Genomic DNA, 26,898 nt, shown 5'->3' on the forward strand with positions numbered 1-26,898 from the left:
AAAAAAAAGCACACCAAAGAAAAGACGAATTATATACAGTATATTCAAATCATTGACAATGAGTTATTCAGGGTTGAGTGGTTGTTTTATTTTTACTGCATACAAACTAAAATGCACTGCTTCATGATCTGTTTGCTATAAACAGTTATGGTTGACTATTGTATCGCCCTGATGCTACCACAGCCATCCTCATGTGACATGCTGCGTACATTTAATGTTCTTCTTATCCTTGACTTCCTTTTTTCCCTCTTCCTTCTTTTCCTTGTTCCCTTTCACACTCTGAATAAGTATAGGTCTCTATAGTTTAATTTCACAGATCACAAAAAGTGTTGCTTCAACCTCATCTGATTCACACCCATTGAAGCCTTTGATTACTTAATGGCACCTTAGCTATTTGACTTGTTTTTCCTTTCCAAGAGAGATTAAGTGCTTTAACAACTATACGTTTAGCTGTTTTTGTTCCAGATAGACTTCATTGTGGCGTACTATCACCTTCTCCAATGTGATTATAACAGTATTTTTGTGTGAAACCGTTTTTTCCCCCTGTTGTTCACAGCACAACTATTGTCTCAGAGGAAAAAATAATGGAAGACATTTTGCAATTCTATAAATGACTATTATACACACCAATGGTTGTGATGAACACTGGAAGTTGACTTGAAAGAAAGGGGAAAAGGTGTTGCACACTCTGGCTACACACTGTAGTGGTGTACTCTCCAGTAGTGGTGTTACAACATCAAGGATCACACCTTCTTTTCCCAAAGGTGCATACATGTACTGTATGCAGTTCACCATTGTTTCATTTTCCTGTTAATATATTTGCACTAAATATCTGTTGCATGGAAAATGTTATCCATCACCCGGTCCTAAATGAAAACGCCCTCATGCAGTAACATTAATAATGTGTTTCCCGACAGACACAAGCCCGGCCTACCATGACATATTACAACACTGCGGTTGACTTGTTGCATTCCCATGTCTCTTTGTATTTTTATGTACTATATGCCACTCAAATTACCTTCTCACCTTGAAGGATCACCTTAATAATTTAGCATTTAATTTGCTTAAACATACATTTTGAGTCAGATTTCATCTTTGGTGTCAAGAGTTTTCTCATCAGTTTCATGTGAGTGACAACTGGCTGCATATGAAATAGGACCACCAAGGTAAAAGATTTCTATCTTGGATGGGTTCTTGAACGGTCAGTGAAGAGGATAAAGAGTTTGTTTCTTATCTGGGACAGGATCGTGGAAATATGAATGGCAGCTTAAAGATAAAAGCCAACATTTAAAGGGTGGAAAAGGGAACTGAAACAGTCACATGGCCATCCTAGGCTATTATTACATATGAGGGAAACCGGAGGTCAATTATTCAAGTCTGATAGTTGGTAAAATGCATAGAAATTAAAGACAAAATGTCTGTTTCTGATTAAATATTTAATGCCATAGGTCTGATTCCTTCCAAAGGATGTACCAGTCCATAGCTATTTGCAGTTGAACTTCAAGTTTGCCAAATTACAGGTGCTGCTAAATTACACTTCCGGTTAAACAATTTTGCCTTCTAATTAAAAGGGCATTGTTGAGAAATAGCTTAGTAAAGTGAAGTTGCATAACTAGGTGGATACATCAAATACAACATCAGTTCATTTTTTAAATGAAATAACCAAGAAAAAATAAAATGTTTAGCTTTAGTGTTACCAAAGTGCATGCTTAATGTGGGGTTTTACTTTGAAATTCGTGTACCGGTAGCGTCGTTGCTAACTCAGCTAACTTGACCAAAGTTTTAACTTCGAATTCAAGTAGCCGGCAAATTTCAGACGGATTATCTGAAAGGGTTTTGCATGATATTAGTTGGATGCTACATGTTGACATGTGTCTATCGATTGTAACAGTAAATGTTCTCAAGGAAAAGCCTGTTTAAAGACACAGTGTACAGGTTTTTTGATTTGACCTAGATTTGCTTTGTTTCCAGGGGGGTTCCAGAGGTTATGTACAGGTTAACTGGTTAATCCCACGAGATAACTAGTCAAATCCGCGTTTGCTAATCCTTTTCAGACACGTATCCTTTGAACACCGTTAAAGAGAGGAGGAGGAGGAGGAGGAGGAGGAGTTCTCCACTGCGACGTCCGTTAAACTAACAACTCGAAGGTAAGCACAACTCGACAGTTTTTTTTAGTCAGACATGTTTGAGACTGAACGCAAACTCATTTATTTTCCGTAAAATGATACTAGTTTGGTCTGAAAGAATACAGAATAAACTTGAAATAGCGAAATGGATAGGTGACGAGGCTGCTGGTGAATGTGAAAGGGTCACTTCTTTTTCGGCAGCAGCACCATTAAGTGCCTGTGTGCAGCTCCTCAGGGCATGAAACTTCAATCCAAGTTTGCACCGAGGAAGGAAGCGACAACATGGCACTCTGCGGAAGAAGGATCCGACCCAAGATACTTTTCTCCGTCTTGAGTGTCACTTTAGTGGGATACCTAGTGTTTTTTAGACACAACTCCGTGGACTTGAGTGTGACAACCCGTCGAGAGGCCCCTGGGGAGCGAGAGGTGGGGAATGAATTGCTAAAGAAACCCGTGTACGAGAGGCCCCCCTTGGATTTAAATGCCCTGGGTGAAATGGGGAGAGCTGTCAAGCTGAGTCTGACAGGAGAGGAGAAGAGAAAAGAGGAGGAAAGCATCAAAAAGCACCAGATTAACACTTATGTCAGTGATAAAGTGTCGCTACACCGCAGGCTGCCGGAGAGATGGAACCCACTGTGAGTAACTAGTTGAGAAGTGTCAAGCTTTATACCAAAAACACACCGTTATAAACTTCAAGGGCTTTTATACACCGGGGATGCCATGCAAAAGATACAATCCAGCTCACTACTTGCCACTGTTTCTCTTAAAGGAAACAATAAGTAGTAGGCTACTGTCATTTACTTTGGGGTGTAACTACTGATGCTTGCCATATCTTATAGACACTGAGTTTATTATCTGGGGCTAATTGAGAAGTGTCAAACTTTATACCAAAACACACTTTTATAAAGTTCAAGGGGATGTTTTACACTGTGGATGCCATGCAGAAGCTAAAATCCAGCTGACTAACTGCCATTGTTTTTCTAAAAGAGAATAATTAACTAGTATTTGCTATTAGGGTGTAACTGAAGCTTGCCATATCTATAGATACTATTATTTAGTTTGGCGTTTAAACTCCATGCTACTGCCTCCTTCAACTGTGCAGTTTTAACCTAGGTACCCACATCCACTCCCTCCCTTTCAATATGAATCCTTATATCTAACACATTGCAGTTGCAAAGAGGTGGAGTATGACTACAGGTCCCTTCCAACGACCTCCGTTGTCATCACCTTCTACAACGAGGCCTGGTCCACCCTGTTGAGGACGGTCCACAGCGTGCTGGAGACGTCGCCCGACATCCTTCTGAAAGAGGTGGTGCTGGTGGACGACTACAGCGACAGAGGTACGAACATGGACTGATGGAGGGAGACAGACTGATGGACAAGCACAGGGGCTGGGGGCAGTCAGGCTGGCTGAGTGACAGTCAGAAAGGACAGAGAGGTTGTCACACAAGTCGTGGAGCAGACAGGGTAGCAATCATCAGTTTGTCAGATAAATTGAAGGGAGGAGGACACACTGACATGCTGGCAATTAGGAAATCCAAACAGAGATACAGCAAGGTAGTGACAGGTAGTGAATGTAGGTACACTTTATACACATCCATAAAGAATCATAGATATCAGGGCTGGTTTTTTATTCATCTTCAATAAAGAAACAAAAACATCTTGCAAAATGATGAAGTAATAATTAATAACAGTACACCTGTACATTGGAAGAGTTGTTTCAAACACAGTGTTCAAATTGCATGGAGAGAAATCGAAGCCTTCTGCGGCCGGTTAAACGCAAACTCGAGAGATGCTTTGTCACTAATTTGAAGTCCTCCATTGTTTTATTTTTTTGTACACAGATTAACTGTGAAGAGCTGACACATTTTAGGGAGTGGTTCAAAACCATTTTGGCTTCGTGGTCTTGTGAATTAGGCAATGCCGGCCTCACCCTCTGTGCTAGCATGGGCTGCATATACACTGTGGTGAACAAATCCACCCAAAGATCATTTCAGTTGAAGAGGTGGTGTGTTTTCACAATCACATATCCTTTCATATAAATCAACATAAACTCTTACTACCATCAAAACAGCGTGAGTGCTGACAGTCTGTTTAAGGACAAAGGATTAACTTACCAAAGCGCATTTTACTAATCAAACCCGTCAATGCACTGTTGTGTAATTCCAGCAACAAAGCACCCGATGGATGATCTAAATGTAGTTATTGTGTCAAGAACACTGTTTTCCTTTCTTTGTTAATCAGCTTTATAAGCTGCTATCAAAAGCTGGCAGCAGAATGTATTTGTTTTCATACCTGTTCTTGTTAATGTTTGAAGTGAACACACAACGGTTTTCAATCCCAATTTATCAGATGTTTATTTGTTTTATTTCCGGAAGATCATCTGAAGGGGCCATTGGAGCAGCACATCTCAGGTTTGAGGAAGGTGCGTTTGATCCGGGCCACCAAGAGGGAGGGGTTGGTGCGTGCCCGGTTGCTAGGGGCATCCACTACCACGGGTGATGTGCTGACCTTCTTGGACTGTCACTGCGAGTGTCATGAAGGCTGGTTAGAGCCTCTGCTTCACAGGTTAGAAAACCCTGAGCAGGGAGATGGACTCTTCCTCTCGAGTATTTTGTCATTGTGGCTTTGTGGTTGGAAAGGCCTAACTAAAGTGTAACAGAAGGAAGGACTGAAAATCGTCCAGTCTGCTAAAGGAGAGCTGTTATTTATCTGACTCAGTAACTGGGCTCTCTTTGAAGCAGGGCCATAGTGTTGCTTTGTAAAACTACTTTATTCCTGTCAAGAGCTTTCCTCCTCTTTCTACTCCAGGATCAAAGAGGAGCCTTCGGCGGTGGTGTGTCCTGTCATTGATGTGATCGACTGGAACACCTTCCAGTATTTAGGGAACTCTGGTGAACCTCAGATTGGAGGCTTTGATTGGCGTTTGGTCTTTACCTGGCACACTGTCCCAGAATATGAACAGAAACGCCGCCGATCGGCTATTGATGTCATCAGGTGGGTTTTTGGACTCTGGGAGAAAAAGTCACATGAATCATTTTTAACAGGGTTCCGGCTGGTCTTCAGTTATACAATTTAACGCTACGGCGGGTCATTTTGAAAAGTTGAAAACCCTTTTCTAATGAAAATAGCTAGCAATATTAGCTACAAAAGTCACTAAATCTAGCTTAGAAGTTGTTAAATTGGCAACACTGACAGCCTGTCTCCTCAGGAAATGTAAACAAACATGGATATTGTTGGTACTCACAGCTGTCATCCAGCAGATTGTGCCGCACTCCAGTGCAATGAGGCTAGGTAGCAGACAGGCATGTGGAAATGATTTAAAAAGGTCTTAAAAGTCATTCAATTTGTATTTGCGCAGATACTGGGTTTAAGCTCTCTCATCCAGAAGAATCCTAATTTATAAGATGCAGGGAAATAATCTTGTGATGTGTTTTCGCCCTCAGGTCTCCAACTATGGCAGGTGGTCTGTTTGCTGTGAGCAAGAACTACTTCCATTACCTGGGGACGTATGACACAGGCATGGAGGTGTGGGGGGGAGAGAACCTGGAGTTCTCCTTCAGGGTAAGAAATAATGTTTGCATGTGTACATGTATTCTGCATGTTCTAAGGGTGTACCTCTAGGTTAAAAAAAGGCACAATTGATATACTGTCTCCATATTCAAATGAAATATGCACATTTTAATTGGCACTAAAACACACAGCAGTAGAATGGCATCCAGATCTGGTTTACCAAGAAGTGCATCATGTGATGACTTATCATTCCGCTGAAAATACATCCTGTAGTAATTCTATCAACCAGTGTGAACAGGCCACATATTTGTATAGTTAAGAATCTGAACATCCTTTTTTTTTTTCCAGTAACCGCAATTTGTCCTAAAGGAAGTCCCCAACAAATATTTCTCTTCAACAACAAAACTGGTTCTCTGTTTCCAAAACAAGGCTGTTCTTTGTGTCGAGTGATTGAATCATGGCTCTGTGGCTAACTAAACCCTTGTGGCGCTGGTGTTTGTGATGTCTTTTTAGATTTGGCAGTGTGGAGGCAGCCTGGAGGTCCACCCATGCTCCCATGTGGGTCACGTGTTCCCTAAAAAGGCCCCCTACTCACGGAGCAAAGCTCTGGCGAACAGTGTGAGAGCCGCTGAGGTCTGGATGGATGAATACAAAGACATCTACTACCATCGGAACCCCCACGCACGACTGGTGAGTCTGCGCAGATGGCGAGTGGAATCAAATACAACTGTTGCACTTGAGTATAATAAAGACTGAATTATTTAGGAGATGGAGCTGCACTCGGCACAAAACTGATGATTTATCATTCATTTCAACACACATACACCGTCCCCCGCCCCCCCCCCGCTGTGGTGTAAAAGCTCCCCTGATTAAGTGACACTCGGGATACATGAGTGGCAGACACGCAAGGTGACAGGGGTGTCAGGGCGTTCCGGTGTGTGATTACCACCTTTCCGTGTCACTCCATGCCAACAGGTGTCACCCACCTGTCCTTGAGTGAGAGCAGCATTAACCCATCTGCTTTGGTTTGTTTGTGTGTGTGTGTGTGTGTGTGTGTGTGTGTGTGTGTGTGTGTGTGGCTGGGCCACTGTGTGGCGGTGTAGTTAAGAGGAGAGGCTCTCTAAACACAGATCAGGTGGCACTTATGTCCCTGAGAGGAGGTAGTCTTGCCAAATTCGCAGTGGCTCGGCAAACCTAATACACCAAACTCTCTAAACAAACACTCCTCTCCTAATAGGGAGACACATGCTCATGCAGCTCATGCAGCATTCTGCAATATGTTTATTCCAGAGGTTTCACTCTGCTGATGCTGTTAAAGCTGCCTATGACAGCTTTGATCTCATACGTTTCGTGACACTTCTGGCAGTTTGCGAGTTTTCGATATACACAGGTAGAGATTTTGTCAAACCTTTTGAAGAGATTTATCAACCCAAGTAACTTTCTGAAGATATTTTTGGCATATTCCCACTTCCTACTACTTGAGGCTGGCAGAAATGTCAAAGCAGACACTACACACACACAAAAATCTGCCTTTGTTCTCTTCAGGAAGTATCATTCCCTTTTCCTAGAGATAAACTCAGGCAGAGAGAGTTCTATTTGTGTTAATAATTAATTTAGGTTTGTTATGTCTACATCACACCCTCACATTTTAGTCTTTGGATCCATTGAGTCAGTCCTAAACACAGTATATATTGATGGATCATTTTAATATTACCAGTCTGTCATAAAGCAACAGCACTGTCATCTTTCTCCAAAAAAGCAACAAAACAGAACTTACAGGATGATTGAACGCTGAAATGTCTACTTGCTGAGTCAGTCTCCTGTTTACTCCATGTGAGTTATGTTTACAACTCTTGGTAAATAAGTAATTAGGCTGTGTGCACCCTAAAAAAACTAGAGTCGAATTGCAAGTGTATCGTTTTCAGACATCACTCGAAAGAAAAAAAAGTGGATCTGTGAGCTTGTATCTGAATATTTCCCATTATCTGTTCACACGTCCTTATTTGTGACCCCTTTGTGGTAATTTGAATGCTATCTCTGCTAGTCCTAAATGTGCCTCTGATTGGCCTCCATAAACTGTAGTGGCCCGCACCGGTCCTCCCAGCTGACTCTGTCCTTTGGGAATCCGTCTATTGAGAAAATAAATTGACGAAGGTCCAATTAAAGCTGTGTTTGGGCAAACCACCATCATCCGTCATCCTGCAGAGCTGCTGACCTCTTCCTCCAGCAGGGAAGGGGTGGTGAGCATATGCTCCGTCATCCTCCCTGCATCGCACACCGCTAGTCTTATTACTGTGGTGTGTATTCACAGCTACTGCTAGGTATTTACGTACAACATTGTTTGCATTTACTGACATACACAGACACATTTGGATACTCGTCCTGCTCTTTATTGACCAGGATGTAGGTATAGTCTGACTTTTTGACCCCTAAAATGTTTATTTCACAAATACCAGAAAGAAGGAGTAGATCAAAAGCATTCCGCTACAACTATTTTATAATTTCCTTTCATGTAGAGCCTATATTTTTCAACTTCCATGGAGTTAAGGGTTCCCACAGCTGAACATAGTAATTCTGCGTGCCCTTCAGCAATGAAAATACGTTTTTTATCTCCACATCCTGAAAGAAAGAGCCTACATCCTCTTTCAAAAGGCCATGGCTGTCCTTGCTAGGAAAAGTCCAGAAGTTTAGTCTGTTCCGATGTTTGTCGAACAAATGTTTTATTACATCCTTTCAGAAGTTTAGATCTTTTGGGAAATTCCGTAGGAAGTGATAGTACCTTTTCTCCTTTGAACATTCAGTACAAACAACAGGAAGTGTAAGCAGACTTACGATGAAGTCTGAGTCTGTTTTTTCACTTTGAACAAGCCTTGTTAGTGTCCTATTATTAGAACTGTGCAGTGTTTCCCACAGATCTGAAATATACTTGGGGGGGGGGTGCAGATGACTGGGCACGGGTGGGGGGGGGGGGGGTGCAGATGACTGGGCACGGGTGGGGGGGGGGGGAATTCCAACGTCCTCTTCCCTATTTCTCGTAAGGTCTCCCTTTCTGTTTTGTCGCTTGGTAGCAGACCCATCACAAGATAGCAGAGCGAACAGGTACAGGAGGCGTAGAGCGAGGAGATCATTGTCCAGTAGTTAATCGATCGCGGATGGCGTCGTGCTCGCGGACAGATAAAAAAAAAAAAACCTAAGCGGGTCGCGAAGTATACTTTGGCGCCCGTTAATATACCTGGGCGGCCTGCCCAAGTAAAGTCTATGTGTAGCTGTGCAGAGCTACGGAGCAACTATAGATGGTGCTGTTGTATACCACTCCAGCACAACTATCCTATGCGTGTCCTCTCTGACTGCAGCATTAAGAGCCCACACAAGTTTTAAATTGAACACCATACCAATTTGGTTTTTCATGCGAGTGTTTTGATTCTCAGGTTATATGGCAGAAGTGTTCTGATATACACGGTGGTCTTTGATTTTAAGGAGGCCTTTGGAGATGTGACAGAGCGGAAGAAGCTCAGAGAGAAGCTGGGCTGTAAGAACTTCAGGTGGTATCTGGATAATATTTACCCCGACATCAGCATCCCAGAGGATCATCCGGGCCAGTTTGGAATGGTGAGAACACATCAGAGAAGCTTTTGTGGGGGGTTTTTGTACGATTTTTGTAAGAAAGTTCAATGACATTATACATTTTTTATAATGAAGATTTATCCTACGGGGGGGGGTTATTTAAACATGCAGTACAAACAAACACGGGTATCGGTGCACACATGCAAATAATCAGATGAAGCTATATTTAAAGTGAAGTTGTAATATCTTCATTTTTTGCACGAAAAAAGTTATATAAAAGAAGGACATTTTTAAAATATGTATGTAGACGCACGTTTATGTACCTCCACATTCAAGTGAAATTGTGCAGTTGGTCTAGGAGTCTTTCAGCTTCATTTAATTTCAAAGTTTTATTGTCCTACTTTGTTTTTCTCCATTACAGCTGAAGAGCGGCAGCAAATCCAACTACTGCTTTGACTACAACCCTTCAGACGAACACATGGTGGTGGGACAGAGAGTCATCCTGTACCAGTGTCACGGCATGGGTCAGAACCAGGTAATGCAAGGCAGTCTCTCAGGCCACTAGCCATAAAAAGGTGACTTCAGTGTGTTGCAATGGGCATTAACCGTCTTCCTTTTAGCATTGTGAAAAGTTTTCGTCAGTATCATCACTTCTAAGACTTCAGTCATCTCAACCTAACACAGGTTTGTAATGCTGTTGTGTTGCTGTCTTACAAATCTTGCATTAGGGAACCAGTTTGCCTTTTCCCGGGTTGAATAAATGATGTGTTGCCCTTTGTGATACACCTTTATCCTCTGTGGTTAAGGAAGCTGAAATGAACCACTGTTACTCCAGCAGCCCTCTGTACACACACACTGATGTCTCCTAGGAACCAATGCATTTGCTGTTTGCATAACGGGACTGCATAATGTAGACTCACACTGAACACACACACACACACACACACCTGCATTACACATGTTTGTATGTGTGGAAATGTAGGGTCACTCTCTCTCAGTATGCTGTGTCCGTTAGCCTTCTTGCTGCGTGCCTTTGTTTTCTTCACACATAAACATGCACACATACATGGGCATGTGACTAAAAATGACCTTCTTCGACATAACGGAAACACAACCCATTTAGGTTTTGCTATATTCTAATCAGTTTAATTTAAGTGAAAAATGAACCCATGAATGAACACAAGTTGATTTTTACATTACATCATTTGCGTGAGAGATTTGGTGTGTTTCTTCCCCCTGCAGTTCTTTGAATACTCCACAGAGGGGGAGATCCGCTATAACACCAGGGAACCTGCCGGGTGCATTGTGGGTGACCCCATCAGCACCTACCTGACTCTCCAGCTGTGTCGGAAACGAGGACAACCCATACCTGCAGACCAGAAATTTGTCCTCCGGGAGGTAAGGAGGTCAATCCAGTTACACCAAAAGAGTGTGTGTTATGGAGAGACAGGAAGTGACATCATGGTGGCAGTGAAAGTGGAGGAGGACATGGCAACCTGTATGTTGTTTATTTAAGAGCTAAAAGTTCAACAAGTATTGGAAAACGTTTCTCTCAACACTCTGTTTCCATAGTAACTCGGACGCTGTCAAACTGTTACTGTGTGAGTGTGAAGGTAAACCATTCCAGAAAAGGGACAAAGTTGATTGGTAGTTTTTAAGCACAGGCAATGGGGAATTACATCCTTAGAATCTGCTACACCTTAATATTGAACAACGTGTCATTACTGGATTGAATCTAAGAGGTTCCTTCCAGGGACAAAATCTGCTGTAATACATGTCCAAGTCTTGTGAAGCACATAGCAGAGCTACTCCACAGTTGTGTGGCTGATACGAAACTTTAAACAATAGCTACTTTCTAACGGCTCTTGCCATTGGAGTGATTAACCAGCACATCCCGTTTATTTAAAATGCATTTTGTCCACCTGTGTGTTTTCAGGACGGGAACCTGTACCATGAACTGAGTCAGAAGTGTGTCCAGGCAGTAGAGAAGACAGAAAACGGGACCCCAGCCCCCTCGCTCCAGCCCTGCTCCGACAGCCCCCACCAAAAGTGGTTCTTTGAGGAAAGAATGTAATGGTATCAAGCGAGAAGATATTTATGATTTTCCTTCAGGGCTGAGATCCTGTGAAGGGATTTGTTCTCCTCACATTTGTGTGCCAGCTGGACTCAATGGACCAATTGGTAATGATACCAACGACAAGTACTTAATTTCTGAAGTACTTTGTAAATATATAGGGGGATATTTTTTCTGCGATGCTGTTGCTGGGAGACAGGAGCCTACTGAAATATGTATTGATTTTTCTAATCAAGAAGACACTTGATAATTATTGAGAACCTGCAATTTCACATGCTGATGTGTGTCTTGTTTTCTCCTTTGCCCACTCCTCTAGTGGTGTAATCTTTAAGCTCAATTTAGCACTTGCTTTACGCATACATGGGCACTGAAATGCCTTTGCGTATGTCTTTATGAAAATAACCGTTTTACATCTCTTCTAACAAACTCAGAGCCTCTTTCTGTGTGTGCTAGTGGCTGACATTTGCAGAGCTGCATCATGAGGCATTTGACATGTTTCTAGTTCTCCTGTAGAGGGGGCCAACGCTCCTCTCCGCAAGTTCCTCTCCTTCACTGTGTTCTCTTTTTGTAGAGAGAAAGTTGGAGAAATATTCAGGTATTGTGTTAGGAATCTTTAGTGCTTTATACTCTTACACAGCAGTGGCTTAGGAAAAGCCTTACATCACAGGCATTATGCCAGTACCCAGTACTTCTTTAGCTTAATCGCCTAACTACTGATAACAGAGACTCCAGCTCGGTTCTCACTGAAGTCACTTTGCTGTTTAAATGAAACTTTGAGGTAAAATGAAAATCGGGAGGTTTTGTACTTTCTTTTCTACCTTGTTCTCAATGTAATGTACTTGCCTCTGTCATGTGCTCTTTAAATTATAAATACTATATACTTTAATTTTAGACAAGTGGAAATGTGTTCACTTAAGGGTCATGAGTGCAAATTGCAATAATACCACCCTCTTCCCCATCTTACTTGTACACTTGACGTCCATACGGAGTGCCTTAATGTAAATCCCTCGAGGAGGATGTTTCTGTACTGAATCTAAACCCCCCCCCCCCCCCCCCGAGTGCACAGGTACAACTCTGGTAGTTGTACTGATTTGTGCACACCGCCTCCTGTTTCCATCCGTCAGCACCAGACGGCTATAGATCTCCCTGTTGTTGCGGTCACTTGTGTGGCTCTCCCTCAGGCTATGGCGAGGGACCGAGGGAGGCGCAGCTGAGGAGGACACAGTTGTTGGTTGTCTCCGGAGCGCCGGGCTGCCAGATGGCTTCTTGATTGATTTTCTGGTCCTCTCCCACTTCTTTATCACCAGCTCTCCCTCTCCGTGTCAGAGGTGTGTGCAGCACAAGACTTATCTTTGGGACTCGCGCCAGCCCAATCCTCCTCAGACGAGCACTTGTTACTCGTCTGCTTGAGGTTTGATTTTATGGATGGAAACCATCAAGAGTACAGTTTTTTGGTAGCAGGAGCAGATAATAGAGGAGCCTGAATGAAGCAATTTGTGACCTCCTCCTTACCATTAACCTTCACAAGCTGCTGGCCCTTGCTCTGAAAGGAGCTTTGTTGGAAAACTATCGTACTGAAACATGAATGTAAACTCTAAGAAGGATAAATAGAAGATGGGAAAACCCAATTTTGCCAGTCCCACAGTGCAATCGGAATCCTTTCATTTGCCAAATATTATGAATGAATGCATGAACAGTGTAACATCTGTGCGTATGAGCTCATATACAAGCCTTAAGGGACAGCGCACGATGGGCTTTACTGTATTTCTTGTATTTAGTGCAGTGTGCAGGGCATTGTGTCGTGTGAGAGCTGAACTGTGCTGGATAAAAGGCACAAAAGAAGATCCAAGAATATTGAAAGACAGACATAATTTGTGGGGGGAAAGTTCCCAGTAATCCATAAAAGCTTTTGCGGGCGTGTGAGTGCTACACGATAGTGCAAACAGAGCTAGCTGATAAGTGGAATTGACCAAATGACTGTAGGAGATTATAGCCCGCTCCATGAAGGGAAGGAGTTGGGCAGCTGTGTCGGCATTGTATAGATGTTTTTGGTGATAAAGCTTGATCTCTTATTAACATAGGAACATCAAATAACCCAAAACTGGTGGGTTTTTTTAGGTGTTCACAGGCCGGGCCACGTCCCTGCTGGGATTTAAGACCTAAAAAAAAAGCTGCTTCACGAGTGTTAACCCTCAGAGATTGGATCGAACAGGAGAAATCTCCCCTTTTAATATAGTGCTCATGCTTTATGTATTGAACACTTAAGAAGTGACAGATTTTCCATTCCTATCAGTTTGTGTCTTTAGCCTGTGAGTGCAGTATAAATATTCTGTCTGTTATTAAAAGGGTTATTTATTGTCCCCTGTGGCCATCTGTTATGCCAGACATGTCCTCCATAGTAAAATACAATTTACGCTGCAGTTACATTGTATGCTAATTTGTTACAGGACACTTGGCTGCAATAAAACTGATATTCTCCAGTGGAGGATCATATCTCTCTGGCAGGTCATACAGTGCTTTTATATCAGCTAAGCCCGGGTCGTAAACAGTTGTGGTTTTCCGTGGATCTGTGGAGCGCTTGAACCTGTAAAGTAGCAGATTATCGCCCAACATTAATGGACCGTGCAGGGATGCTTTCCAATACCATGAACATATCTTCTGTTAATAATGATGCAAATCCCACTGGAGACATTTCAGCTGTGGTAAACATGCACGAATAACAATGCTGGAATCCAACACTGTGACTGGTGTAATAATGCTGTCAGTAACTCCAGTGGCCTTATGTTGTAAAAAGGAAAGTGAAGGATGTGATTAACAATGCTTACTAGTTGGATACATTAAACGGACCATATCTGATGTCAATGAAATCCTATAGCTGTTTGTTAATTGTAAAGTAAGTAGACATAAATATGCTGTTGAAAAAGAGTGTGAGTTTTTGCTTTAAAGGGGCCCTATGCTGCTCATTTTCAAGGTTCATAAATGTATTTTGTCCTTCTACTATGAAATGCTTTAATGTTCAAAAAGCTCTTTATTTTTCTCATACTGCCTGTGCTGCAGCTCCTCTTTTCACCCTCTGTCTGAAACCAGAGTCCAGCCTGCTCTGATTGGTTAGCTGGCCAGCTCTGTTGTGATTAAAGACAGACATAATTTCACTGCTTAGAGATGTCCCGCCCATTGACCTAAAATGTACAATGTGTTGGAGCGCTAGCCAATAGAAGCGAAAGTGTTATGAGTGACGTCACCATGTTACAGCAGCAAACTGATATTTAATTGAAACGTACTTGTCATAGTGATGGCTCCTAAATTAGACTACAGACCATGTAAAATATAATTAACCACTTGAATGGAAAACCATTATTGAAATTACTCCTGTTTTGAAATTCTTATTGAAGGAAGGTGTAATTGTAACATGCCCAAGTGCTCATAGTTTCACACATTATTTTCCCGATTAAAGGTTTGAAATATTTTTTTAAATAGACCAGAATTGATAATAAATAATGCAGTGTATTATGAAATACATTGCAGAGTTTTACAGATCCTAATAGTGTTTTGACTTAAGATAGTAGGTATGTGAAAAGGTTTTTGAAAATAAGATCTATTAGATGAGGAGTCCAATGGAAAGGTTCCAGGCAGGGGTGGGGGAGGGGAGAAACTCTGGGAACTTTGGGATATAGGCCTTTGCAGACCATTAACATGCACACAAACATAAACAAAGAATTACAGGAAAGGGAAAACCCTAAAAAGCTTAACAGGGCCCCTTTTTTAAAACTGTGTATCACCACTGGAAATCTTGTTTGTCAAATGCAACCCTGAAAATACTTTTGCTCTCACTCTAAATCATTGCGTATCCATTTAAGTGTGACTCATCGGAGAAAAACAGGCTATCATCCACATTTAGCTGCGATGGAGACGTGAATCAAGCTGCTCCGAGGCTAATGAGAGAATAAAAAGAGAAGTAGAAAAGAGGGTTGGGGGGGGGGAGTGAGTTTTCCAGCCATATCGGATTGGTTTGATCACCAGCTGCTGAGTGAGATGGTGAAATGTGGTGCCAGCGCCAGGTCGTTCTGTTCCCCCTGGTGTTGACGCTCTGCCCTGCAGTCACTCTCAATTACTCATTGATGATGCTCCGCTGTGTGCTTCAGAGAATGTGGAGTGTGTGCGTCTTAGTGACAATGGCATGGTGAACGGTGGATAAAAGAAGGAGCCATAAAAGCTTCTGTAGGATGGTAAAAATACAATTAAACCCTTTTTATTATAGTATCGCATGTAGGATTGTGTTTTTCAATTTCAGTAGTTAGTGTAGCACGCAGCTGGAAATATTAGAAGGGAACATTTGTACTCGACATGAGCTGGTTTTCCCCTCGTACAGGGTGACATGCTCTGATCCAGAAATCTTCACATTCTGACAATTACTACCCAGATTTAACTCAGCTGCTTCCTAGGAATATGAGAGGCACTGCAGAAGGCTGTGTTGCTGCCGTCTCTAGCACTGTCTCATCCTAATCTTTGGGTGCTGCCCTGTGCGATATGCCATACAAAATAGCAGAAAAAATACTGATATTCAGCAAATGCGCCCATGGAGAGGCTGCAATCTGCACATAGCGTTCGCCTACTTTTTGATCCGGTGTGACATACATGCAGCGCTGCGTTGCCCCACACCCCATATGTGTCTTTAATGATAATGCAAAACAAGTCTCCCCATAGTGCAAGTCTTTGGAGATGCTATGACTTCAGTTGCGAGCGAGAGGAGCCGTATAAGAGCGGCACACACTCTGACAGGAGGCCATTTGCACGCTGCATATCTGTTTAGTTTATGTAATCCCCAGTACCCAGAACAGCTCAGGAACAGCGACTGTTGGCTGCATACATTAGATGACACACTTTCACTTTCAGGAGGGACTCCAGACGGTGCAGTAAACATGTAAGGCCTAGATACAGAGATAGCATTGCATTTCTTATCCAGCGCCAGAGCCTGGCATCTGATTAGGCAGATCTTGTAGAGAATAAAGAAGCAAAGCTTCCCTGAAGTCTCTGTTGTTAATTAGTTAAAATAACCATAAGTATACAGTTAATCAGCTGCGTCTGAGCAATGCTGCAATTTTATTTACTTGCTTGTTGGATTTCTATTTGGTAGTTTTTCCAGGAAGAAAGGAAATTAGAATGGAATTTAACTTGGCAGCTATTCACTAAAGGCATTCAGAATAACTGCAGCTGTGAAAAGACAGGCATCCTCTCAGATTGAATTATATATTTCATATAAGGATGTGAAACACAAAAAGCCATAATACCACTTTGTCACAGAAAGGAATAAAAAGGAACGTCTATAAAAAATGTAAAGAATAATCTGGTCAAATGTTTCATATTCTTAAAGGTGCTGTCATTTTAGTACACATTTGGTCAAATTCAGCAAATATCTTTTCCTAGTGCACTTCAAAGGATCTGTGGCCATAGGGCTCTGTGGTAAACACTATCCTACGCAATCAGCCAGTCAGGGAGTTCATGCTCGTGCACACGAAAGAAGGAGTGAAAAGGACAGTTAATCTAGAGGGGGGTAGATGTTTGGATGTCGAGTTCAAATACCAGCAATCTTTCTCCAGAATCGCTGACTCCGCCTTTTTAGGGGGGCCTATTTCACATACCTCGATTTGGACCTTTTTTTTTTAGTTTAGACAGCTAACGCCAGTGTTGTGATCTTATCCACATCATTGAAACCAGCCGACAGAGCATCAAAAGCAGCTTGCTTGTTACTTATTCGGCTTAACCTTCCACTGCTGTGTTTCCAAAAGATTTGGACCTCACCAGGAACTGTCAAGGACCTTTATCATGGCTTTCCAAAACATTATCCAGCTAAATAAGATCACAAATCACAGGACAATCACTTTTCACCTTCAGAGTGATTTGAATCCAAAATGAAGGGCCACTGTTAAGGCATCACTAGAGCTGATTGATCATTTGCCAACTTTTCATTCTCAATTTACAATCCCATTCTCAATCTAAGGTGTTTGAACATGAGTGTGATTAATGAAAACAAGTAGATAAGAATATTGGACTTTGATTATGAAGGTGATAGTGGATAATATCTCACCCTTTTCAATTACTTTTATTGTCCGAGTGCAGCCATAAATTAGTGGACCATATCCTTGATAATGACATCAGTGGACTAGCCCTTAATAATGACTCGCTCGTCAGTCTCTCAGCCTTGTTACGCACGTTTCTGACGTTGTATCCGGGATACAACAGGTGGTTTTTGACCAGCCATCATGGTAGTTTTCTTGCAGTTGACAGATATGTTCAGCGTTGTAGTCAACAGAACATGGGTCCGTAGAGGGCAATGATGGCTTGGTACTTTAATTTATTTCTAATTAAATATATGTTAAAGGTGCCATAGAATGCATCTATCTGGTATTTTAAATTGTTCTCTGATGTCTACAAAGAAGGTATATAACTTTGGTTGATCCAGAAAAATGTCCAGATGCAGTTTTACAGACTCATTTACAACCCTATGATTTGGTCCTAGAATGAAACAAGCTGAATTGTCTTATTTGGGGCTCATTTAAATAATTATGACGAGCTCTCTTCTGATTGGCTGGTTTCCAAGGAGCAATCCATGGCTGCCTCAAAGCCCATAGAAGTAAGCGAAGTTTGTGAAACTGTGAGAGATGAACCATGGAGGCTATTTGCATCCAACCTTACATGTTAGAGCCTTTATCGGAGGAGGAAACCGATGAATTTGAAGTACAGCCAGTTGGTCGGAGATTGGAGAGCAACGTTACGGAGTGGTAAGTGTTAGCGTTAGGGGCTGGACTACCATGTGTGACGTCACACACAGGGATTGTTGTAATTCGCCCGTTTTACCGCTGTGATATGCATATTCATGATTTGCACGTGAAGGAGGAAACAATGGTGTTTGAAGTTCACGGTATGTCAGTTCAATGTACCGAACTCTCCTTATTCAACTATGCCAAGGTAAACACAGTTTTCCATTTTATGGCACCTTTAAACATCATCACTTTTTATTTAGATTACAGCAAATGTTTTTCCATCTATTCATCAAATTTGAATATTAATATTATTAAGTTTGGGCAAATAATTGAAGGAAAATTAGTTCAGAAACATCAACAACCTGTTTAAGATTATACGCGCTGCCTCATACAGTGGAAATGGATTAAATGTTCTGTCACAGGGGAAGTGAGACATTAAATTATTAAACAGGCTTTGGAGCACAAAATCTGCTTCAGTTGGAAATAAAACATCTCTGCCACTGGAAGATGAACTAATACGTGCTCAAGGAGGCAGAAGAAAACGGTTGGATTTCTGAATCTAATTCCTAATAATCACAATACAGGACATTTTTGGTTTTGACATCCCAGAAGGAGATGACCTAATCTAATGGCCTGTTTGCAAATGTATTTAGCATTAAAAGTTCACAAGGATGATTTCATGACAGATTGGGTTTAATATGCTTTTCCCACAGGTAAAGCACATTACTGAACTATGGATAGAAAGAGACTTCAACCCCAGTAACCCAGACCGAGGAAACTTAATCCACAGGAAGACGCCATCTACTGGGTTTTTATTTGTCTACACCCACACTAGGTCATAAGGTCACCGCACCATGTCTCAGTGGAAAATCCCTTTTGGTTAAATCCTGATTTAAAATGGCCACGTCTCCTAAGATCTTTGACTCCCTGACGAAGGCTTTATGCCGTTTTTAGATCTAGCGTGACTATGCCTTTATAAATAAGTCATTTTAAATGTTTAAAGAGAGAGTGCCTTGGAGTTTCATTATGATTTTTGTATGTACATTTATCCAGAACGCAATTCAAACCAACTCTGTTTGAGACCAGTGAGCGCTCCTAGCCAACTGTTGTTTTTGTAGCTTTGAGCTCCTTATCAGTGACCACAATTTATTTAGTTTGAGTTTTTTTCTCTGCACGATAGAGGTTTTTCCTAGATGAGGCTGAGATTTTCATTTAAAAGGGAGCCGTTTCTGTTGTTTTTCAATCATGTGATCATCTGACAGGCACTTGAAAGCTTGTCAAACACTGTATCATCTATTTTAAGGCTTGTGATTATGTGTCCAGACAAAATCTCAAACAATGCAGTAGCATTTGCCACATGCCTACATTTTGAAGTGCATTCAAAGACTATTTAATGCTGGTTTTTCTGATAAAGATACAGAATTGCAGAATGCAGATCTTGTGTGATATATCCGGTGACACTGCCGATGTATTTAATTATGAGAAGCATGTCGGCGGCGAGGGAGAGGAGAAGAGTCACATCACATATCACACTTGTCTGCTAAAAACTGGAGTCTGTCACTTTCCTCTCCCACAGCGAATGTAAATGGCAGAGCCCGGAAATGTTGAGTATGTGTTAATTCTAATGTAGATGACATGGCTTGAGATATAAATAGGAATTGAGACAGTACAGAGATATTGCTGTTTTTTTTTTGTGTGCACCTTTTATGTCTTCTTGATGTTTCTCTACTGAGGTTTTCCTTTCCTGATACTTATTTAGGAACCATATTTGGCAGAAATGGTGTGATCTGCGAAAAAAGAACACCTGAGTGACATTGATTCACACTCCGGCAGACTGTGATTTTTAACAGCCTCCCCCAATGTAGCCTGCATTGACAGAATAGCTCTTTAATGTGTTCCTACAAGATAAAATGCTTCCACAAGCGATTAACCATTCCACCCCATTCCCATTCATTTCACTTCATCAGATTACTTGATTGCTTGCTAAATGGACTGCCTCTTCCCCCCAGGGAAATCTACTGTATGTATTTCCTTTGGAAAAAATGAGAGGTTGTTGATTTATTTCCTCTCGCCATCTGTGTTTTTAAGACTTTCGATTAAACTAACTTTAGCTCAGGAAAGTGTACCTCAGGTTTTGAGATGTTATTAATCTTTTCTAACACGCTTTCTATATTCACGGCTTCATATGGGCCCGGAGGTGTTTCCGTGACTAGGTTGTGAAATGGGAAAGGATCACTGTTAGTTTTCAAATTATGTAAGCTGAATTAAACAGGGAACCATGTTTCTGTGGGAATTTTGCAGATTTCCTCCTGTATTCAGTTGTATCTACAGTACAGGGTTTTTTGCCAAGAGTTACATGAAGAGATCAATAGCACTCAAATATCTGTCCATTACCTTTGGACACAGCCAAGCCAGCTGTTCTCACGTTTCCACTCTTTATGCTCATCTAAGCTAAGCTAAGCTAAGCTAAGCTAAGCTAAGCTAACCTTCTCCTTTTATCTCCAGCTTCATATTTATCACACACACATGATTGATGTTTTCAATGTTTTTGTCAAGATAACAAGTAAGTGTGTTTTACCAAAATATCAAAACCATGTGAATCCCGATTTCCCCCATCTCACACTAGGGCCCATTTTAGCCCTTAGTAACATGGGTCATCAATTCCTGAGCCATTAACAACCAAGGAGAAGGACTATATGTTGCAGCCTTTACTCTAACGTCTACAGATACATCAGAGAAATATGTGTGTGCAATATATGAGGCTTTACACACAATGGAGCATTAATTTGAGCTGTTCACAAAAAGCTTTTCACATCACTCTCCCAGGAGGTGAAATACATCCTACACCTTGACGTGCTGCTGATTTGGAGTGCAAAGACATTGACTTTGCTTTTCACAGTGTATGATCAAATTGAATTCTGCTTTCTCTTGAGGGTCTTTCTCACCAAAGGGGGAAGTGATGCGGGTCAAATGCACAGATCCCTTGCTGTCAGGGTGTAGTCATGTGTGAATTAAACGCCTCATCACTCTGCAGAGGCAGTATCAGCTGTGTATGTTAATTGTGGTGGTCTCTTGCATTTACAGCGCACACACGAGCATGCATGAGCCTGTATATCAAATACAACCTGACACACCAGCCTCAGAACTCTGTCGTCCATGCTTTATTTTACCCAGCGATGATTACCATAGTCTTTATCCAGAACAAAAAAATGTTTTTATAATATAATTTTCCTGCCAGATCATTAATTACTGTAGTCTATTAATCTTGTCTTTTGGTGCAGAGGCTGTGGATAAGAAACTAGGGAGGAAAAAAGTAACAGGAAGCAGTCAAGCTCCAAGCACCATCTGAGAACTGGCTAATGTTATTTTAAGAGAGAGGCAGCACTTAGAGTTCTTTAGCAGTCACAAAGTCTAGGGGAAAAAGAACAACCTATCCCTCCCTCTGCATAATTCATTACCAAAGTGATGATGATGTGGTTGGTCAGACAGACAACCAACTACCCTGGCAATGGAAATTTAACTTAGATTGATGTAGCATCCACGTGGTATTAATCATGCAAATCAGTGAGCTGATGCCGTGTACCGTGTTGATAAAACGTATTAATCAGGTGATGTCTCTGGATGTGCTTTCACTCCCACACAAGATACTTTTTTTTTTTTTACTCTAAAACTAGCAGGGCACTCATGGAGCGCAGACCTTCGCCAAGGACGAATGCCCCATCTAACAATGGTAAGGTATAAAATACAACATTCAGAACATTAATATAGCAGCCATTAGCAATTTGCTATGGAAAGATTCAGCCACGCCTATGCTTGCTGAATGTTTGGCCCATGGTTCATCCTTTTACCAAGTTTCATCAAAATTGGTCCAGAAGATTCTCCTTAATCATGACAGATGTACAGACATCAGAAGTTAGCTGGCAACATTTTAAACATAATGGGCCACTTTCCCTTGTTTGCAAAATGTTAAGCTGAATCTAATGGCCTAGATAAGTGTGGGAGTTGAGCTGAGAAATGTGAGGGTGATAGGCCAACAAATTGTGTACAGAGCGGCTGTTAGAAAATGTTCTTGTAGAGAGTTAAATTAGAAGATTAATACTCCAGTCATGTTTCATGAGAACAGTTTGAATCTTTTCATTTAATTAATGCATTTTAAGCAAGAAAGCAAATAAGAACAGTTGGCAAATTATCAAACTATTCCTTTAGTTAACCTTCGAGCTCATGTTTTACTGTGGGTCAATGTCTGACTAAAGAAGATGTTATCATAGATAATAGCTGTATTGTAACCAACAAGTTACCATAGTTATACAGTCTTCAGGGCCACTGAATAAACCCTGGTGATGATTGAAAGGTTAGGTAGGTGTTTCCCTTCCCAAGCAGCAGGGTATTCCTCTGCTACACACACGGTGCCAGCCTGGTTGAGCAGCAGAGCATTGTGGGTGCAGAGTTCCAGTGAATGCCAGAGCACGGGGAGGTACCGGCAGTGAGCCAGATCACTGACCTTTCCAGCGTGCCGATCGATACGGCTCGACATCCCAGGGCTCCGGAAATCTCTCAGCAGAGAGACGAGAAGCAGAAGACTCACGCTGTCAGATGATGCACTAATTGCTCGTGGATGCTATAAGCTCACTTTCCCCTGCTGAGAGGATCTCATTGGTACGATCCAGCCCCCCTGCTTTTGGGCCCTTCTGTGGTGTGTGGACCCACAAATCACCGGGGCAGGTTGCAATTTATCTACTGGGTCACATAAAAGTGGCATACATACATAATGTAAATGCACAAAGTCTCATACAACATTCTGTAGTATAATACACGATCACATAAACATCATTTAAGCACTGCACTCACTGTGGTAGACAGCTGTTTCACTGGCTTGATTAATAGTGTGGCATGACACTGTTATAAAATTCAAATCTTACATGTTTTGGATGGCCTTGAACTCCTATACTGATTTGATAAATGACAAGGAACACAGAACATAAGCTTCCCTGGATTTGAACATCTGCTAAATGCACAAAAATGCACATGTCAGCCCCCTTTTCACCCTGGAAAGCTAAACCGCCAGTGCTCACACTGTTCTGTATAAATACTCAGTGCTTTGAATAAAAGTGCCTCAAACTGACAGGTGAGCAATGCTCAGCGGGTGGTGGTATGGAAATTGGGCATGTTGGACTGTGCTCATTGAGCCTGCTCGCTGGTAATGAACCTGCAGACATGTGGAGGAGTGGCAGTGAGCCGGGCCAACTCCTCTTACTGCCTAACTCTGCTTTCATCGCCCTGCTTTCATCAAGCTCAAGTGCCACAGCTATTAGACCTTTGTGTGATTTTGAAGGGGGGGAAGCTGAATGTGCCAGCACTGTTGGCTAGGTTACTTCCAAACTGCTTCCCACAGCAGCTCTTTGATTAACTACTCAAATGTATGATTTGCCTTAAGCAATTTTGATTTCTAAAACATACTGCGTGGAAATGTAGTCGCTGTTATCTTGTTGTGTGTCATACTTTGCCTCAAAACAAATACAATCCAGTTTGCACATTCATAATTGATTTATTTCCGTAGATTTAACACAAGAAAAATGCTTTTCACCCACTATTCACACTGTTGTGTCATATTTGTGTATTTTTCTTCAGTATTATAATGTTAAAATGTTTCTCTTTGTTTGCAACTAGTGCATTGCATGTAAAATAAGGTCTCTTACCTTTGAGTGGTTCAGGTTATTCACCATGAATTTTGGTTGCTGAATTTGAATAGCATGCGTGCTTCATCATATCCACCTCTGGGCTGCCTGCTGATCTTCCCCTGGATGTGCTGAAGGTACAGTGTGTAGTATTCTTTCTCTACAAACATGCTTTTGTGAAGTGAAACCCACAGAAGATGCGAGAAAAAACATGGTGACACAAAATCTATTGAGTGGAGAGAGCCAAAGGCAGACTATGAAGCTCCTGGCAGAGAGGAGCCAGTGAGTGAGTGGCAGGTGGCCTGGCCCCGGGGACTCGTAATGAAGAGAGTCTGCCTGCCTGCTTTATCGATCCAGCCACATCAGCTGATCTGATGCCTGGCTGACTGGCACACCAGGGGACGGGGGCTTAAAGGGCACCTGGGGCCACACACACAGACATCGGAAACCTCAACAGGTGTATGGTCGCATGACAATGTTTATATTTTGAGAGGGTGTTAGAGGAAATGTAGAGGTGAGTAGTTTGTTTGTGACTTAATAAGGTGGCCCAGAGTACTTTGAAGCAGTTTTACACGTACAGTTCAAGATGAATGCACTTCAGTGGGTGCGCATATTTAGATGTATATAGGTATGAGTCAGTTGTCTTTATTGCTGAATGTCTTTCTCATCTTTTGGGTCCAGCACATGAAAAGACGAGGCAGAAGAGACAACAGCTGTCTGCCTGTCGCACCCTAACACAGCTTCTCTAAGCCTCTGTCCAGCATAATGTACTCATACACACACACGCTCGCGCACACACCTCTGCCATCACAGATGCTCCTTCAAGCTCATTATTTCTGGGACTGTCAGCTTGTGGCTTGTTGTGTTGGGTGGGTAATGCATCTTAAGCCTGGCTATCAAATATGAATAAAGCGCTGACTTCCTCATCTATCTTTCATGGCTTGCATTTGTTAAGCTATCTGCCTGCAAAAATATTTTTGCGTGTTCCCTTTCTGCTTGAATAATGTGCTCTAGCATCAGTAGGTCTATTATAAAACTGAACATAGTGTTCTGGTTTCTCTGAATATTATTTCTTTAAATATTTGAGGGGAGGGGGATTTTTCTAATTGTAATTGATATTACACATTTTCATTTCATGGTTTGTATGACATAACAAGACATGCATAATATAAAATACAAGACTGTGTTGAGGAGTGTGAATGCACAATGTAGTTTGTGTTTTATGTGTGTGAGCTTGTCTTTTTCAATTATGGTCTGTGTGTGTGAGTGTGTCTGTGTGTGTGTGTGTGTGTGTTAGTATGTAGGCCTGTGTGCAGCGTTTGTCTGTAGGCATTTTGATCAGTTCCCATGAATATATGAGAGGGTATAATACTACATACATGAAACATGTATTCTATTTTTTAAAGTGTTTGCATCACCTTTTGCATGAACAGATATATGTCTTGCATTCTAAGGGCCTGAGACAAATTTGGCAAACAAAAACACCTCCTCTCTAAAGATGAAAATACTACAAATACTTTAAACGTCTGATGTCAACAAGATGCCTGCCCTGAGCTTCCACATAAATAAGAAATTCTAGGAAAGATGTCCGATGCATCAAAAGAAGATTTCGAAAGAAGTATTTGTGAGCAGCTAACATTGCTTAAAACAAAACTCAGGTGATGACAAAATGTAAAATACCCCGGAAAAACCTCTTATTCACTGTAGTCTGGCATCATGATGACAACCTAAATGAGACTGCAGCTCTATGAGGCCTGGCTTTGTGAGAAAGCATTCCCTTTTCAGATCATAAAACTGTCCTGAATTTGCAAACAACACACAAAAAAAAGTCCAGTACTGAGCAGATTTTCTGCACAAGTGCACATGGACTTGACACTGCGCACAACATTTCAAATTGCCGAGCCATTAGGATGCCATCAGCATTCCCTGAGCAATCACTGATCAATACACATGTTGGAGAGGCTGGGCATCTCCTGTGTCCATTAGTACAATCACCGGTGGAGAGAAATATAAACTATATTACCAAGTGCTCTTCAGTTAGCATGTGGGGCCATCTCTATCAAGGAGAGCCACACCAGCCAGCTCACACATATGTAAATCATCCAGTGGCTTTTAACATCTTAAGAGTGCACACCTCTTTGTCTTAGTGGATGGAAAGGGGATGTGTATAATTAATGCTAGGGGGGTGAGCTGAGGTGGGAGGTCTTGGTAAAGCTGCTGTCAACCCCTTCCATCTCCAAGCATGTGCGCTGTGGGGAGGCACGTACACACGCATCAACGTCTGTCATTAACTCGACCCACAGGAATTCCTAGAGATTTATTTTCTGTCTCCTCTTTTGTGCAACTACATTTCCCTTCAATTTCTTCTTTGAACTCTTTTTGTTTTAGAGTCTAGCTATGTGAGCATGTCCGTCTGTGTAATTCAGCATACTTGCTTATGTGTGTACATATCTCTTCATACCCACTAATTAGAGTGACAGTTTGTATTAATAGTTTGGGGCTAATGTGCAATAGCGTGACTTATGCTTTTTTGCCACTAGCTCGTTTACCCAGCCCTTTCTCTACCCCGGGCCATAATTATCACGCTGACGATCTGACATCCGACCACTAAAAAAGAGATGACACATTGACATATTGTCACTTCCTACTTTAGACCAAACACTAAATCTGAGGTTCCTGTAGTCCACAGACTAGCTCCATCTTGTCCGTCCACCCCTAGGCATGTCTGAAACTGTGTAGAGAACAAGTTTATGAAATGGTGTCATTCTTAAAATTACAAAACAACACGACAGCAGAGAGTGGTTGTCTTTATGTATTATTAATTCCACTAAAATGTTGGTATGTTGAGATTTTTCATTGTTATATGTGGGGCTGAGTATACAGTGTGGATGGTTCAGTGACAGCAGTTCCTTCTGCCAGAGGAATGAGAACATGCATGGATGACATTTTTTTATTTTTTCAAATCCTCTCAAGGATCAGACATGCATGGTTAATACATATTTTTTCTTGCAAATCAATTGGACACCATTACACGAACAAAGATATTCAAGGCAAAATATCCATTTATATATGTATTGTATGTGCTTGATACACATTCTGAACTTGTACTGTTTTAATCTTGTTATATTTAACCTACAGGCATGTGGGACTGCTGCTAAAGTGATCAGCCTTGCTATACAGCATCT

At 41.7% G+C, this 26,898-nt stretch overlaps 1 protein-coding gene across 1 annotated transcript; it reads left to right on the top strand.

Moving 5' to 3' along the window:
• Nucleotides 1–1,806: 1,806 nt before the first annotated feature.
• On the top strand, nucleotides 1,807–14,429 carry galnt12 (UDP-N-acetyl-alpha-D-galactosamine:polypeptide N-acetylgalactosaminyltransferase 12). The gene is made up of 10 exons (XM_063899470.1): nucleotides 1,807–2,761; nucleotides 3,297–3,466; nucleotides 4,505–4,694; nucleotides 4,938–5,123; nucleotides 5,573–5,690; nucleotides 6,153–6,329; nucleotides 9,117–9,248; nucleotides 9,625–9,738; nucleotides 10,446–10,601; nucleotides 11,140–14,429. The coding sequence occupies exons 1-10, from the start codon at nucleotides 2,409–2,411 to the stop codon at nucleotides 11,275–11,277; spliced, it is 1,734 nt and encodes a 577-aa protein (XP_063755540.1). The 5' UTR covers nucleotides 1,807–2,408; the 3' UTR covers nucleotides 11,278–14,429.
• Nucleotides 14,430–26,898: the final 12,469 nt, after the last annotated feature.

The sequence above is a fragment of the Eleginops maclovinus genome, chromosome 13 (assembly GCF_036324505.1).
Source record: "Eleginops maclovinus isolate JMC-PN-2008 ecotype Puerto Natales chromosome 13, JC_Emac_rtc_rv5, whole genome shotgun sequence".
NCBI classification, from domain to species: domain Eukaryota; kingdom Metazoa; phylum Chordata; class Actinopteri; order Perciformes; family Eleginopidae; genus Eleginops; species Eleginops maclovinus.

Excerpts from the sequence above, each read along its gene's own strand:
- galnt12 (XM_063899470.1), top strand. The coding sequence starts at position 2,409 with ATGGCACTCTGCGGAAGAAGGATCCGACCCAAGATACTTTTCTCCGTC. Across the intron at positions 4,695-4,937 it reads TTAGAGCCTCTGCTTCACAG|GATCAAAGAGGAGCCTTCGG; the intron begins GTTAGAAAACCC and ends TTTCTACTCCAG. Across the intron at positions 5,691-6,152 it reads ACCTGGAGTTCTCCTTCAGG|ATTTGGCAGTGTGGAGGCAG; the intron begins GTAAGAAATAAT and ends ATGTCTTTTTAG.